The 12,361-nt window shown below is 38.3% G+C and overlaps 1 protein-coding gene and 1 long non-coding RNA gene across 2 annotated transcripts in view; one reads left to right on the top strand and one right to left on the bottom strand.

Moving 5' to 3' along the window:
- POMP (proteasome maturation protein) overlaps nucleotides 1–7,107 on the bottom strand; it is a 25,981-nt gene extending 18,874 nt beyond the window's left edge. The window contains exon 1 of the mRNA XM_014548570.1: nucleotides 7,102–7,107. Within this exon, the coding sequence (XP_014404056.1) occupies nucleotides 7,102–7,104 (3 nt within the window). The 5' untranslated portion in view covers nucleotides 7,105–7,107. The remainder of the gene's footprint in view (nucleotides 1–7,101) is intronic.
- LOC102260839 overlaps nucleotides 7–12,361 on the top strand; it is a 14,384-nt gene continuing 2,029 nt past the window's right edge. The window contains exons 1-2 of the long non-coding RNA XR_314216.2: nucleotides 7–273; nucleotides 5,416–5,545. This is a non-coding gene — a long non-coding RNA (uncharacterized LOC102260839). The remainder of the gene's footprint in view (nucleotides 274–5,415; nucleotides 5,546–12,361) is intronic.

Raw genomic sequence — 12,361 nt, 5'->3', positions numbered from 1 at the left:
CAGGGGACCGGCACTCAGCGCCGTGAGGGTGTGGCTGCGAGGAGGGCGGGCCGGGACGCGCTGTGCCCGGAGGGAACCCGCATCTCCGCTCTGGGGTCACAAACACCGCACGTTTGTGCAGCTGACGTTGTGCGCCGGCTTCCAGGACGCAGCGTCTTACTGATACAAGACCTCTCGGATAGATACTGTACTGTTTTCCTTGAGGGTAAAGCAGGCGTAGATGGCATGAGTGAGTGGCCTGCAGGCGTTCAGCAAGCAAGGCAATCTTGGAACGTAGGCTTTTTAAGTTGTTGGTTTTTTTAATCATATCTTGGAGGCCTGCCATGTGTTGAGGCTAAGAAAACGAACGACCCGGGCTGATGTGGTTCCTGGGCTAGAGGAGCAGAGGAACTGTTGGGGAGGGGAAGGGTGAAAACGAATTAAGTATGGTAATTACTGGCATATATTGGACTCTTACTGTATAGTAACACAGTTGTAAGTGCTTTACATGAACTACTTCCTTTAAACCTTTAATCTTTTGAAGTGGGTACTACTCTTACTTCAGTTTTACTGGTGAAGAAAGCGAGACAGAGAAGAGTTTATAAAAATATGCCCAAGGAGCCTGGCTGGCATGGCTCCGTTGGTAGGAGTGTAGTTCCCTCCATGGCAGGTTCAATTCCCAGTCAGGGCACATACCTAGGTTGTGGGTTCCATCCCTGGCCCCACTGGGGGCCTATACAGGAGGCAACTATCCATGTTTCTCACATCAGTATTTCTCCCCCCTCCCCCTCTAAAATTCAAAGAAAATTCCCTCAGGTGAGGATATATATATATATACATAATCTTAAAGGGCCCATAATCCTGTATTGGTATTGCCTAACAAATATAATATGACATGATGAACTCATGCTCTGTCACCAAAGGATGGGGCTAACTTAAGGAAGGAATCCTCAGGCTGAAAGCCAAAGAATAAGAGTGAACTAGTTTGAAGTAGCAAAGTGTATGAAAGAATATTACTGGCAGATTTGCTTATGCAAAAACTGAAGTGGGAAAGAAGGTCTATGTGGCTGAAGTAAGGGAGGGAGTAGTGTGAGCTGAGGCTGTAAGATGAAGCCAAGTTTATTATGGAGGCCCTTGTGCACCAGATTAAAGATGAGGCTTTATCTTTAAAAAGCCATTGAAGGATTTTAAGGAGGGAGGTGATGAAGTTTCATATGTTATGTACATCCAGTGCCATAGTCCGACAACCTTGAAGTTCTGCGGTAATCTAGATTTTAAGTATTGTGCACTGCTGTCCTTATATGTCTGTTCAGAGTATCCATGTTTACCTTGAGATTTGAATTGAGTGTTTCATTTGCATCTTTTCCATTCACTCAGTTTTATCTAAGGAGCAATTTTAAAATTGTGACTTTTTTTAAATCATTTTAATGTTTGTTGATTGCTTGCAACTCAGTCATTAAATATTTGTTGAGCATTTGCTTGGTACTAGAATCTAGAGCTACAGACAAGAGAAATGCCTTTCCCTATCCTTGAGAGGTTTTGATTTTCCCAGGGGAATAGACATGGGAAATAAACAGACATTTAAAATGCAGTGTAGTAAATACTTAATAGAGAAAGGAGCTGGGCCAGGAAGTGGTTGGGAACAGGGGGGAAATGGCATTTGAGGAAGAGGAAATGTGGAAAGGCAGATTTGCAAAAGGGCATGTTATAATCTGAATAATGAAGGGCCTTTGTGTGGTGTGCTGAGGTTTGGGGCTTTTTCTTGAAGGAAACAGGATAGTGGAGGTCTTCACAAACATTTGACCTTAAAAAAAATTATCCTGGTGGCAGCATGAGGGATACACTAGAATTGGGAGAAACTAGGAGCCAGGATACCATTTAGAGCAGTGGTCACCAACCTTTCGGACCTCACAGACCACCAGTGGTCCGTGGACCACCAGTTAGCGACCCTGATTTAGAGTGTTGCAATAGTCCAAGCCAGAGATGATAAAAGTGTAAATTAAGGTAGCACAGCATATTGAAAGATTTTGAGAAGCAGTGAAAAGTAGGGATGAACCTGAGAAATACGACAATTAAAGAGTAAGCCAGAAGAAGGGGAGCCTGCCATGGAGACAGAAAATAAACGGTCAGAGGCAGAATGAAAACCAAATCCATGCTCTGTTAGATTCCAAAGGGGAAGAAAGTGTTCAGAGGTTGACAAGTAGTTCAAAAGAGAGGTTAGAAAGTACTTTTAAAGTAGCTTCAAGCCCTGGCCAGTGTCTCTCAGTGGTTAGAGTTTCCACCTGCACATCAAAATGTCACTGGTTTGATTCCTAGTCAAAGGCACATAGCTGGGTTGCAGGTGCAAGCCTGCCTGGTCCAGGTGCGTGTGGGAAGCAACCAATTAATATGTCTCACATTGATGTTTCTATCCCCCTTCCCCTCCTTTCCACTCTCTAAAAAAAAGAGCAATGGAAAAAATATCCTTGGGTTAGGATTAACAAAAATAAGTAAATAAAGTAGATTCAAAATGGTCTTGAAATTTTGAAAATAGGCCTTTGGTGGCCATTGTGAAGACAGTTTTAGTAGCGCAGTAAGGAGGAAAATCACTTTATTTTGAGCTATATATATATATATATATATTCATTTAAAAGAGGTTGTTACAGTATTAACTAATACAAGGCAGTGTTGAATATGATGAAAATTTAAAAATTAGATTTTATACCAGAATGGTTCATGTTTGCTTAAGCTGTATCTGTTTTATACTTTGGAGAATATTAATAACAATTAATACCTTCTATATTTCAAGCCCTGTTCTTAGTTCTTTACATACATTGATACATTGTTCCAGTTAATTTGCAATTACTCTATGAAGTAGATCTGAAGAAACAGGCTGTGTGCATTGTAGGGGAACAAGAACCCTATTATTTATTTATTTACTTTTTATTGTCTCCCTTGATTTTACTCTTATGCCTGTGGTGCAGATATCTGTTGAATGCATGTAGTTGAACACAGAAGAAATGCCCATGTAGGTGCAGGCTGGTAATGAAACATGGATGAGAAGCAGTTGAATGACCACAGCCAGTTTGATCATTAGGAGATGTAAAAGCATTCTGAGCTTAAAAATTCTCCAAAAGTTGCCCAGCCAGTGTGGCTCAGTGGTTGAGCATCAACCTATGAACCACGAAGTTAATTCCAGGTCAGGGCATATGCCCCAGTTATGGGCTTGATACTCAGTGTGGGGCATGCAGGAGGCTGCCAATCGATGATTCTCATCATCGATGTTTCTATCTCTTCCTCTCCCTCTCTGAAATTAATAAAAATATATTTTTAAAAAATTATCCACAAGTGGAGAAAGGGTGGTGTAAAGCAGAGGCATGCACGTCCAAGAGGACGTGGTTGAGTGATAATAATCAAGCAGTAGTAGTGGGAAGCAAGAGGCAGTGCTAACATTTTCTTGCCCTGTGAGTCAGGGCAAGTGGGAGAGAGTCGACACCACTACACAGGCTTTAAGGAAAGCTGATTCAATTAGAGCTAAGATGTGGAAAGAACTTGTGGCAAAGTAGTAAATACTGGAAAGGCTCATTGCAATCAACTAGGGAAGTTAATTGCGTGTTTCTAGGGATATAGTGGCAGGGATTTGTGAAGGGAAGACAAGTGAGTATCAGGTTCAGGGGCTGAGCAGATAACCATAGCAGAAGAGTGCACAGGTAGAGAAAGGTGGGAAAGAATGGATAAATGGATAATTATGCATAAGAGGCAAGACCTACTAATATGGTTGAGAACTAGGCTGGAGATAGACAGGAGCAATCCAAGGTAACTTATTTATGGAAGTTTCAGAACTTCTACAATGCCCTGAGTAGCAATTAAACCATGACTTCCTGGTTCATAGGTTGATGCTCAACCACGCCTGGGTCTGGATCCCAACCCTAAAGCTTAGCACTTAAGCCAAGGGCCTAATTCAGGGGTGGGCAAACTTTTTGACTCGAGGGCCACAATGGGTTCTTAAACTGGACCGGAGGGCCGGAACAAAAGCATGGATGGAGTGTTTGTGTGAATTAATATAAATTCAAAGTAAACATCATTACATAAAAGGGTATGGTCTTTTTTTTTTTTTAGTTTTATTCATTTCAAACGGGCCGGATCCGGCCCGTGGGCCGTAGTTTGCCCACGGCTGGAATTCCTTGTTTGGTTCCAATGATCCCTTTCCTCCATGGTTAGACATAAACAAAACAAAACAAAACAAAAAACTGGCATCCCACCACAGTCTACAATTCTGATATCCGCTAACATCAAGAGTGACAGGTGTATGGGCAGGTGTGTGTGTGTGTGTGTGTGTGTGTGTGTGTGTGTGATGTGCCCAGCCTTCCCTTCCACCTGCCAGCTATAAATTCTTGCCAGGCCTGCTTGGTCTTTTTCTTCCCAGTCTGAGGACAGTTCTCAGCCAGATGGATTCTTTTTTTTTTTAATATCTTTTTATTGATTTCAGGGAGGAAAGGAGAGAGAGAAAGAGAAAGAAACATCAATGATGAGAATCATTGATTGGCTGCCTCCTGCATGCCCCCACTAGGGATGGAGCAGAAACCTGGGCATGTGCCCTTAACCAGAATTGAACCCGGGACCCTTCAGTCCACAGACCGAAGCTCTATCCACTGAGCCAAACCAGCTAGGGCCAGATGGATTCTTTTGAACTTAGAAAGCAGAATTGGAGAGGAACTGTTGGCAAGGGTTGGTGGCGATGGTTTTCCTTCCCAGTTTAGGACAGGAGAAGCATGAGAGCCCCATTGCCTGAGAGACATGGGAGGTAAAAATGATGTAATTAGTGTAAAAAGTTTGTAAAACATATTCTCCCCAAGACCTAATAATTTGAATGTTTATGGCAGTATAGGTTTCAGAAATTGTGTTCACCTGCAAGGTTGAGGAAAAGAGTTCATGTGAGGGGGTAGTACAAGTCTCAACTAGTAAGAAAGTTACTGTTTCAAAAAAGAATCTATACATTATTATAAATATAATACATTAAACTCATATATATATATATATAGAGAAAGTGAGAGGGAGAGAGAGAGAGATAGAAACATCAATGGTGAGAGAGAATCATTGATTGGCTGTCTCCTGCATGACCCCTACTGGGGATTGAACCTGCAACCCGGGCATGTGCCCTTGACTGGAATCAAACCTGGGACCCTTCAGTCCGCAGGCTGATGCTCTATCCACTGAACCAAACCAGTTAGGGCCAGCTCTTCTTTAAATCATCTAAATTCTTGTAATGCTGGGAAAGTTGCAATGTGCTTGATTTAAGATAAATTATATTTACACATCTTTCTTTGCAAGTCCCTTCATAAGTGTTAGGGATGGAGAAATACTTTACACCAAGTTTATTTGACAGACCCTTTCTTTAACCCTAAGAGATGAGTGTTTCATATTTCTTTTGAAATTCTTTGCTGACTGTGATTTCAGATGGAGCTGCTTTTAAAAGAGTGTCCTCTGATTATGAAAAGCTGGATTTTCAGAATAACTGCTGGAGTGGACTCTTGATCCAGGTGTTTTGTTTTACTATTACATCTGCATTGCATCACACACAGCAGAGGTTAGCATTCGGTTTCTATGCTTTCATCACCCTACTTCAGCTGTCTGTTTTTAAAAAGTGGCTTATCTTTTTCAGCATGGAGTCTTTGCCCATTTGCCTGTGGAAGATACAGTTTGTAGATTACATGCAATGAATTTTAAATTATAGTCCTGTTTCTTTTACCATAACCTTCATTTGCCAGGCCACATGTAGGAACATAGAGTCATTTTAATGTTAGCTAAAGAAAAATTTAATTCAGAAGGCATGCCAAAAACATTGTACAAAGCCTAGTATAATATGCATGTATATCTGATATTTTCAATTCCCTTCTGTTTTCAGATACTGTGTCAGTATTCCCCTCCACTGGCTTGAATAAATGAGAGAGGGAATTTTTGTGTTTTTGAAAATTCAAAAATTTATTCCCAGTAGATAAAGACTTGAGGAGAGAAAATTTGCCTGTATTCCAAACACACTCAAAAGCAGTTTATATTAATTTTATTCAGAATCAGAAAGCTGGTTTAGAATCTAAAAGTTGAAAAAGACAGCCTAAGTCATCTGATTGTGCAGTTTGCTCTATTGACTTGTTTTTTCTTCTAGAAGCAGTGCATGCTCTTGTAGAAAATTAGAAAACACCAAAAGGCAGAAAGAAAGGACTAGAAAGCAGAGATCAGCACTGTGAATGTGTCAGCTCAGATATTCTTCTGTATGAGAGAATATATCTATTTAAAAAAATAAAGATTGACTCCAGTTTCTAAGTGAGCTGGGAGGTTTTCTCTTGGCTTTTTTCATGACCATGATATTATTTAATAAAAGCCTTAGAAAACATCCTTTACTTCTTCAAGAATGGTGAATTACACGTAGGCTATTTATTCAACATTTTTCATTGTCAACATGGTTGGATGCCAAATGGCTGTTTTGAATAATTTTCAAAGGTATGTTTTTTTGGTATTTTGCCAGGGAAGTCATAACTCTTAAAATGCTCCATAACCCTAACCATACAATTAGATTTATGGACAGATAACATGTTCCATTTTTGTTGTTTTCTCACTGTTTCAGTATCTGGGATTGATGCCAAAGACTATGCAGCCTTGTTCTATTTATTAAATTAGAAGGGGGAAAATGCCTTGGTTGTTCATCATTCTAGTTAGATGTCTTTTACATGTTTGGGAAAGGAAAGTGTTATTTCTAATACACCTCAGTTAAATAATTGCCTCACTGAGAAATCTGTATCACTTAATGGAACTAATCAACTGATGCCTGAGCCACAAGAAGAGCACCATGCCTTATTCCAAACCTTCTTCCATATTGCTGCCAAAGATGTTTTGTCCCTTAAAATCCAAACCTGTTACTTCCCTTCTTAAAGTCCTTTAATATCTCCTTGTTGCCTGCCCTACAGGATGAATTCCAGACTCTTTCGAATGGTAAACAGGCCTTCTGTGATCTGACTGCCAACCTCATTCTTAATTCCTTTACTCTAGTCATATTATATTACTTAGAATTCTTTGAAAATGTCATTGATTTCATGCCCGTGTACTTTTATTCCTTTTTACCCCCCTTTCTGGAATGTTCTATTGTACCATCTCAGGTCAAGTGTCACTTCCTCTATGAAGCCTTTCCTGGCATCACTTCCTCTATGAAGCCTTGCTTGCCCCCTTCCAGGGAGAATAGACCTTTGTGCCCCATTGCATATGCATATATAATTGTATCAGCATCTGTAATACATTGCCGCAGATCTTATTTTTACCTGTAAATCCCATTCATCATCTTTTTGAAGATAATTGTATCCTTTTGTAGCTCTTACTGTTTTTTTTATTGTTGATGGTATTACAGACGTCTCCCATTTTCTCCTCCTTTGTCCCCCTCCACCCAGTCCCTGCCCCACCTCAGGCCTTCACCACACTATTGTCTGTGTCTATGGGTTATGCCTTTATGCATATATGTTCTTTGGTTAACCTCTTCCTATCCCCTATTATGACTGTATTGCTGTTGATTTCTCCCTGAAAGTCCACTGAGAATTTTTAAAAATATATTTAGGTGTTCATATATTGGGTACATACATGTTTACAAGAGTTATGTTTTTTTGTTGGATCAATCCCTTTAGTATTATGTAGTGACCTTTTTTGTCTCTTGTTGTGGCCTTTGTTTTGAAATCTGTTTTGTCAGATATGACTATTGCTATCCCAGCTTTTTAATTTTATTTCCATTTGACTTGAATATATTTTTTCCCACCCCTTTACTTTTGTTCTGTGTGTATCTTTTGTTCTGAGGTGGATCTCTTGTAGACAGCATATATATGGGTCATGTTTTCTTATCCATTCAGCTACCCTATATTTTTTTATTGGAGCATTTAATCCATATACATTTATAGTTATTATTGATAGGTACTTATTTATTGTCATATTTTTCCAGAATTAAAGAAGAAAAGTAAAATATATAGATTAAAATGTCAGATATTGAAGTTCTCTGCTGTTTCATTACTGTTGATTGCAGTAAGCATTATAAATCTCAGATTTATCAGGCAGAAGAATGTCATGTAATTTGTCAAATCCAGTTTAGCTAAAATGAGGTTCTTTGCTTACACAATCAACTTGTTGGCACTATTCTACTGCTATTGCATAAATACTCAACTATAAGCTTCAACATACATTTTAATTTGCTGACCAACAGATTCAACAAAGTAATGTATTCAATCAAGTTGTGTTGTAATTACACTGATTATTGCCATCCAATTTTCCACAATACTGTTTTTTTTTCAAGTTTTGATTCAAAGTAAAGTCTGACTATACCACATTTCCTCTAATAATTTTGACGTCTATTATCCTGTATAGTATACATAATCATAATTCTTGAGAAAGTGCAATATTTCAGGTGAATAATTTCCCCTAAATTGTATCTAATGCTGTACTTTTTGAAATCATTATAATAAACCTTTAAAAACATATTAAAACTTTCTCTCAATTAGAATGTAAGCAACCAAAAACTCAAGAGTCAGTATTAATATTACATATTATTTTTATGATGAGAAAAATATATATATATATGGACTACTTAAGATTTAAATTTAAAAAATCTATTTTAGACATCAGTATGGAATTATTATAAATTCAGCTCAATTGCATGTCATAGAATGTTAAACTTGAGACTACCCTTAAATCACTCATTTTCAAAACAGGAAACAGGTAGAGCCCTAAATTAACTTACTCAATGAATCTTACAGTGTTAGATACAAAACCAAAATAAGAACCTGGATCTACTCCTGACCATTGTTCATTCCACCATATCTTAAGTGTAACAGTTCAGCTCTCTAAGCCTCATGGGACATTTACATTGTGCAAAGTGCTAAATATAAGTTAGCCAAAGAGCTTAATATCTGCTCTCAACCACTCAGGGATTTATAGTTTCATTTAATTTTTGTAAGTTAAGTCAGACACTTTCAGCAGTTAGTACCCGCTACCCCCTAAATCTAACTCAGAATGGAGTTTAAAAATAAGTTAATGCATACATATACAGCAAGGACAGAGGAGTAAGATAAGCTCAGAATTGCTTGGTCCAGCCCACTCCCGTGCTAACTCTTTCCACAGCACAAGGTTTATCCTAAAGTTAATTCACTCAGTGGCTGCTATAAGCAATCACTTATATTGTCTAACTCTTATCCAATGAAAAAGAGTCCAAAACTCATTTTTTTAGAATAAAACTAGCCAGCCTTGTCTTCCAAATACCTTCTAGCTCATTGGTCTAAGGTGACTTAGCTTGCCTATTCCTGAACCAGTCACATATACTAGTAAGCAGGATAGAGTAAATATTTTGGTTTAGGTAGCCAATGAGAAGTGGACATTAGATACTTAAATGGGCATTATCAATATTCTAACTTAATATTGATCACAGTATATGATTACCTATATATGTATACATGCTTTGCCTATACATGTATGTATTACCCAAGGATTTAATTTTTAAGAAGACAGCTTGTCATTTCTTAATTATGGCTCTGCTATTTTTACCTATATGACTATAGGCAAAATACTTCTTTGTGCCTCACTTTACTCATCTCTTTAGTGAAAATTATAGTTATCTCATATGTTTTTTTTAAATATATTTTATTGATTTTTTACAGAGAGGAAGGGAGAGGGATAGAAAGTTAGAAACATCAATCAGCTGCCTCCTGCACACCCCTTACTGGGGATGTGCCACAACCAAGGTACATGCCCTTGATCAGAATTGAACCTGGGACCCTTCAGTCTGCAGGCCGATGCTCTATCCACTGAGCCAAACCAGTTAGGGCTCTTATGTTTGTTTGTTTTTTATTGTTTAAAGTATTACAAACGTGTCCTTTTCCACATTTTCCCAATTGACTCCCCCTGCCACTCCCACCCCTGAGGGCAGGCCCCCACCACCCCAGTGTCTGTGTCCATTGGTTATGCTAATATGCATGCATACAAGTCTTTTGGTTGATCCCAAACCCCCCTCTCCCCTGCCCCTTGTCTCTGGATCTATTTTTGTTCATCAGTTTATGTTGATCATTATATCCCACATATAAGTGAGATCATGTGATATTCATCTTTCTCCCAACTGGCTTATTTTGCTTAGCATAATGCTCTCCATCTCCATCCATGCTGTTGCAAATGGTAAAAGTTCCTTCTTTTTTATAGCAGTGTAGTATTCATTGTGTAGATGTACTACAGGTTTTTAATCCACTCATCTGCTGGTGGGGATTTAGGCTGTTTTCAAATCTTAGCTATGGTAAATTGTGCTGCTATGAACATGATTGGTGGTTCTGTTTTCTTGGGATATAGTCCTAGAAGTGGGATTACTGGGTAAAATGGGAGTTCCATTTTTAACTTTTTGAGGAAACTTCATACTGTTCTCCACAGTGGCTGCACCAGTCTGCATTCCCACCAACAGTACAGAAGGGCTCCTTTTTCTCCACATCCTCACCAGCACTTGTTGTTTGTTGATTTGTTGATTATAGCCATTCTGACAGGTGTAAGATGGTACCTCGTTGTTTTGATTTGTATCTCTCAGATGACTAGTGACTTTGAGCATGTTTTCATATGTCTCTTGGCCTTCTGTATGTCCTGTTTCAAAAAGTGTCTGTTTAGGTCCTTTGCCCATTTTTTTTATTGGATTATTTATCTTCCTTTTGTTAAGATATATGAGTTCCCTATAAATTTTGGAGATTAGACCCTTATTGGAGATAGCATTGGCAAATATGTTCTTCCATGCAGTGGGCTTTCTTGTTGTTTTGTTGATGGTTTCTTTTGCTGTGCAGAAGCTTTTTATTTTTATGCAGTCCCAATTGTTTATTTTCTCCTTAGTTTCCATTGCCGTAGAAGCTGTATTGGTAAAGATATTGCTATGACATATGTCTGATATTTTGCTGCCTATGGATTCTTCTAAGATTTTTATGGTTTCCTGTCTTACGTTTAATTCCTTTATCCAATTTGAGTTTATTTTTGTGTATGATGTAAGTTGGTGTCTAGTTTCATTTTTTGGCATGTATCTGTCCAATTTTCCCAACACTATTTATTGAAGAGACTGTCTTGACTCCATTGTATGCTCTTGCCTCCTTTGTCAAATATTAATTGAGCATATGACTTGGGTGTATTTTTGGGTTCTGGCCATATTTTTCTTTATACTCATGTTCATTTCCCTCTCTCAATTTCTTCTTTTTCTTACAGCAGTCCCTTTAACATTTCTTGCATTGCTGGTTTGGTGGTAATGTACTCCTTTAGTTTTCTTTGTTTGTTTTTTGCCTGGAAAGCTCCTTATTTTGCCTTCAATATTAAATGATAGCCTTGATAGATAGAATAATCTTGGATTTGGGTCCTTGCTTTTCATTACTTTGAACACTTCATGCCAATCCCTTCTGGCTTGAAGTAACAGTCTAGTGGGAATTCCCTTGTAGGTAACTTTCTGTCTTTTTCTTGCTGCCTTTATGATTCTTGCTTTGTGTTTAATGTTTGTCATTTTAATTATGATGTGTCTTTAAGTGAGTCTTTTTGGGTTTATCTCAATTGGGACTTTGTGTTTCCTGAACTTCTTCAGGTTAGGGAAGTTTTCTGTCATTTCTTTAAACAGTTTCTCCATTTCTTGTTCTCTTCTTTCTCCATCTGGTACTGATATGATGTGGATGTTATTACATTTCATATTGTCCCACAGTTCCCTTAAACTATCCTCCTGCTTTTTAATTTTTTCTTTTTACTGCTCTATTTGGGTGTGTTTTTTCTATCTTGTCTTTCAAATCACTGATTTGATTCTCTGTTTTGTTCAATCTACTTTAAATTTCTTCCAGTGTATTCTTGATGTCAGATATGGTATTCTTCATTTCTGACTGGCTTTTTTTCATGGTTTCTATTCCTTTTTCATGATGTTGTAGTTCCTACTAAGTTCCTTGTTATTCTCACTAAGTTCCTTTTGCAAACTTACAACCATTACTTTGAACTCTGTATCTAATAAATTGCTTGTCTCCATTTAATTTATCTCTATTTCTGGAGATTATTCCTTTTCTTTCACTTGGTGGTTGTTTCTTTGTCTCCCCATTTTAGCTGTCTCTTTATGTTTGTTTCTGTGTATTAGATAGAACTGTTAATTCCTCCCAGGCTTCATGGGGTGGCCTCATGCAGTAAGTGTCCTGTGGGGCCCAGTGGTGCAGTTGCTTAGCTCTCTTAAGTTGGCTCTCTAGAAATATCCCTTGTGTGGGTTATTTGGACTCTCCTATTGTAATTGGGTCTTTTTTTAAAATTAATCTTTATTGTTCAGATTATTACAGATGTTCCTCTTTTTTCCCCCATAGCTCCCCTCCACCTGGTTCCCACCCCACCCCATGCCCTTACCCCC

Source organism: Myotis brandtii, unplaced genomic scaffold (genome assembly GCF_000412655.1).
Source record: "Myotis brandtii unplaced genomic scaffold, ASM41265v1 scaffold513, whole genome shotgun sequence".
Lineage (NCBI taxonomy): Eukaryota > Metazoa > Chordata > Mammalia > Chiroptera > Vespertilionidae > Myotis > Myotis brandtii.
The sequence above is the reverse complement of the archived record's forward strand: the minus strand, read 5'-3'. Positions and strand labels throughout refer to the sequence as shown.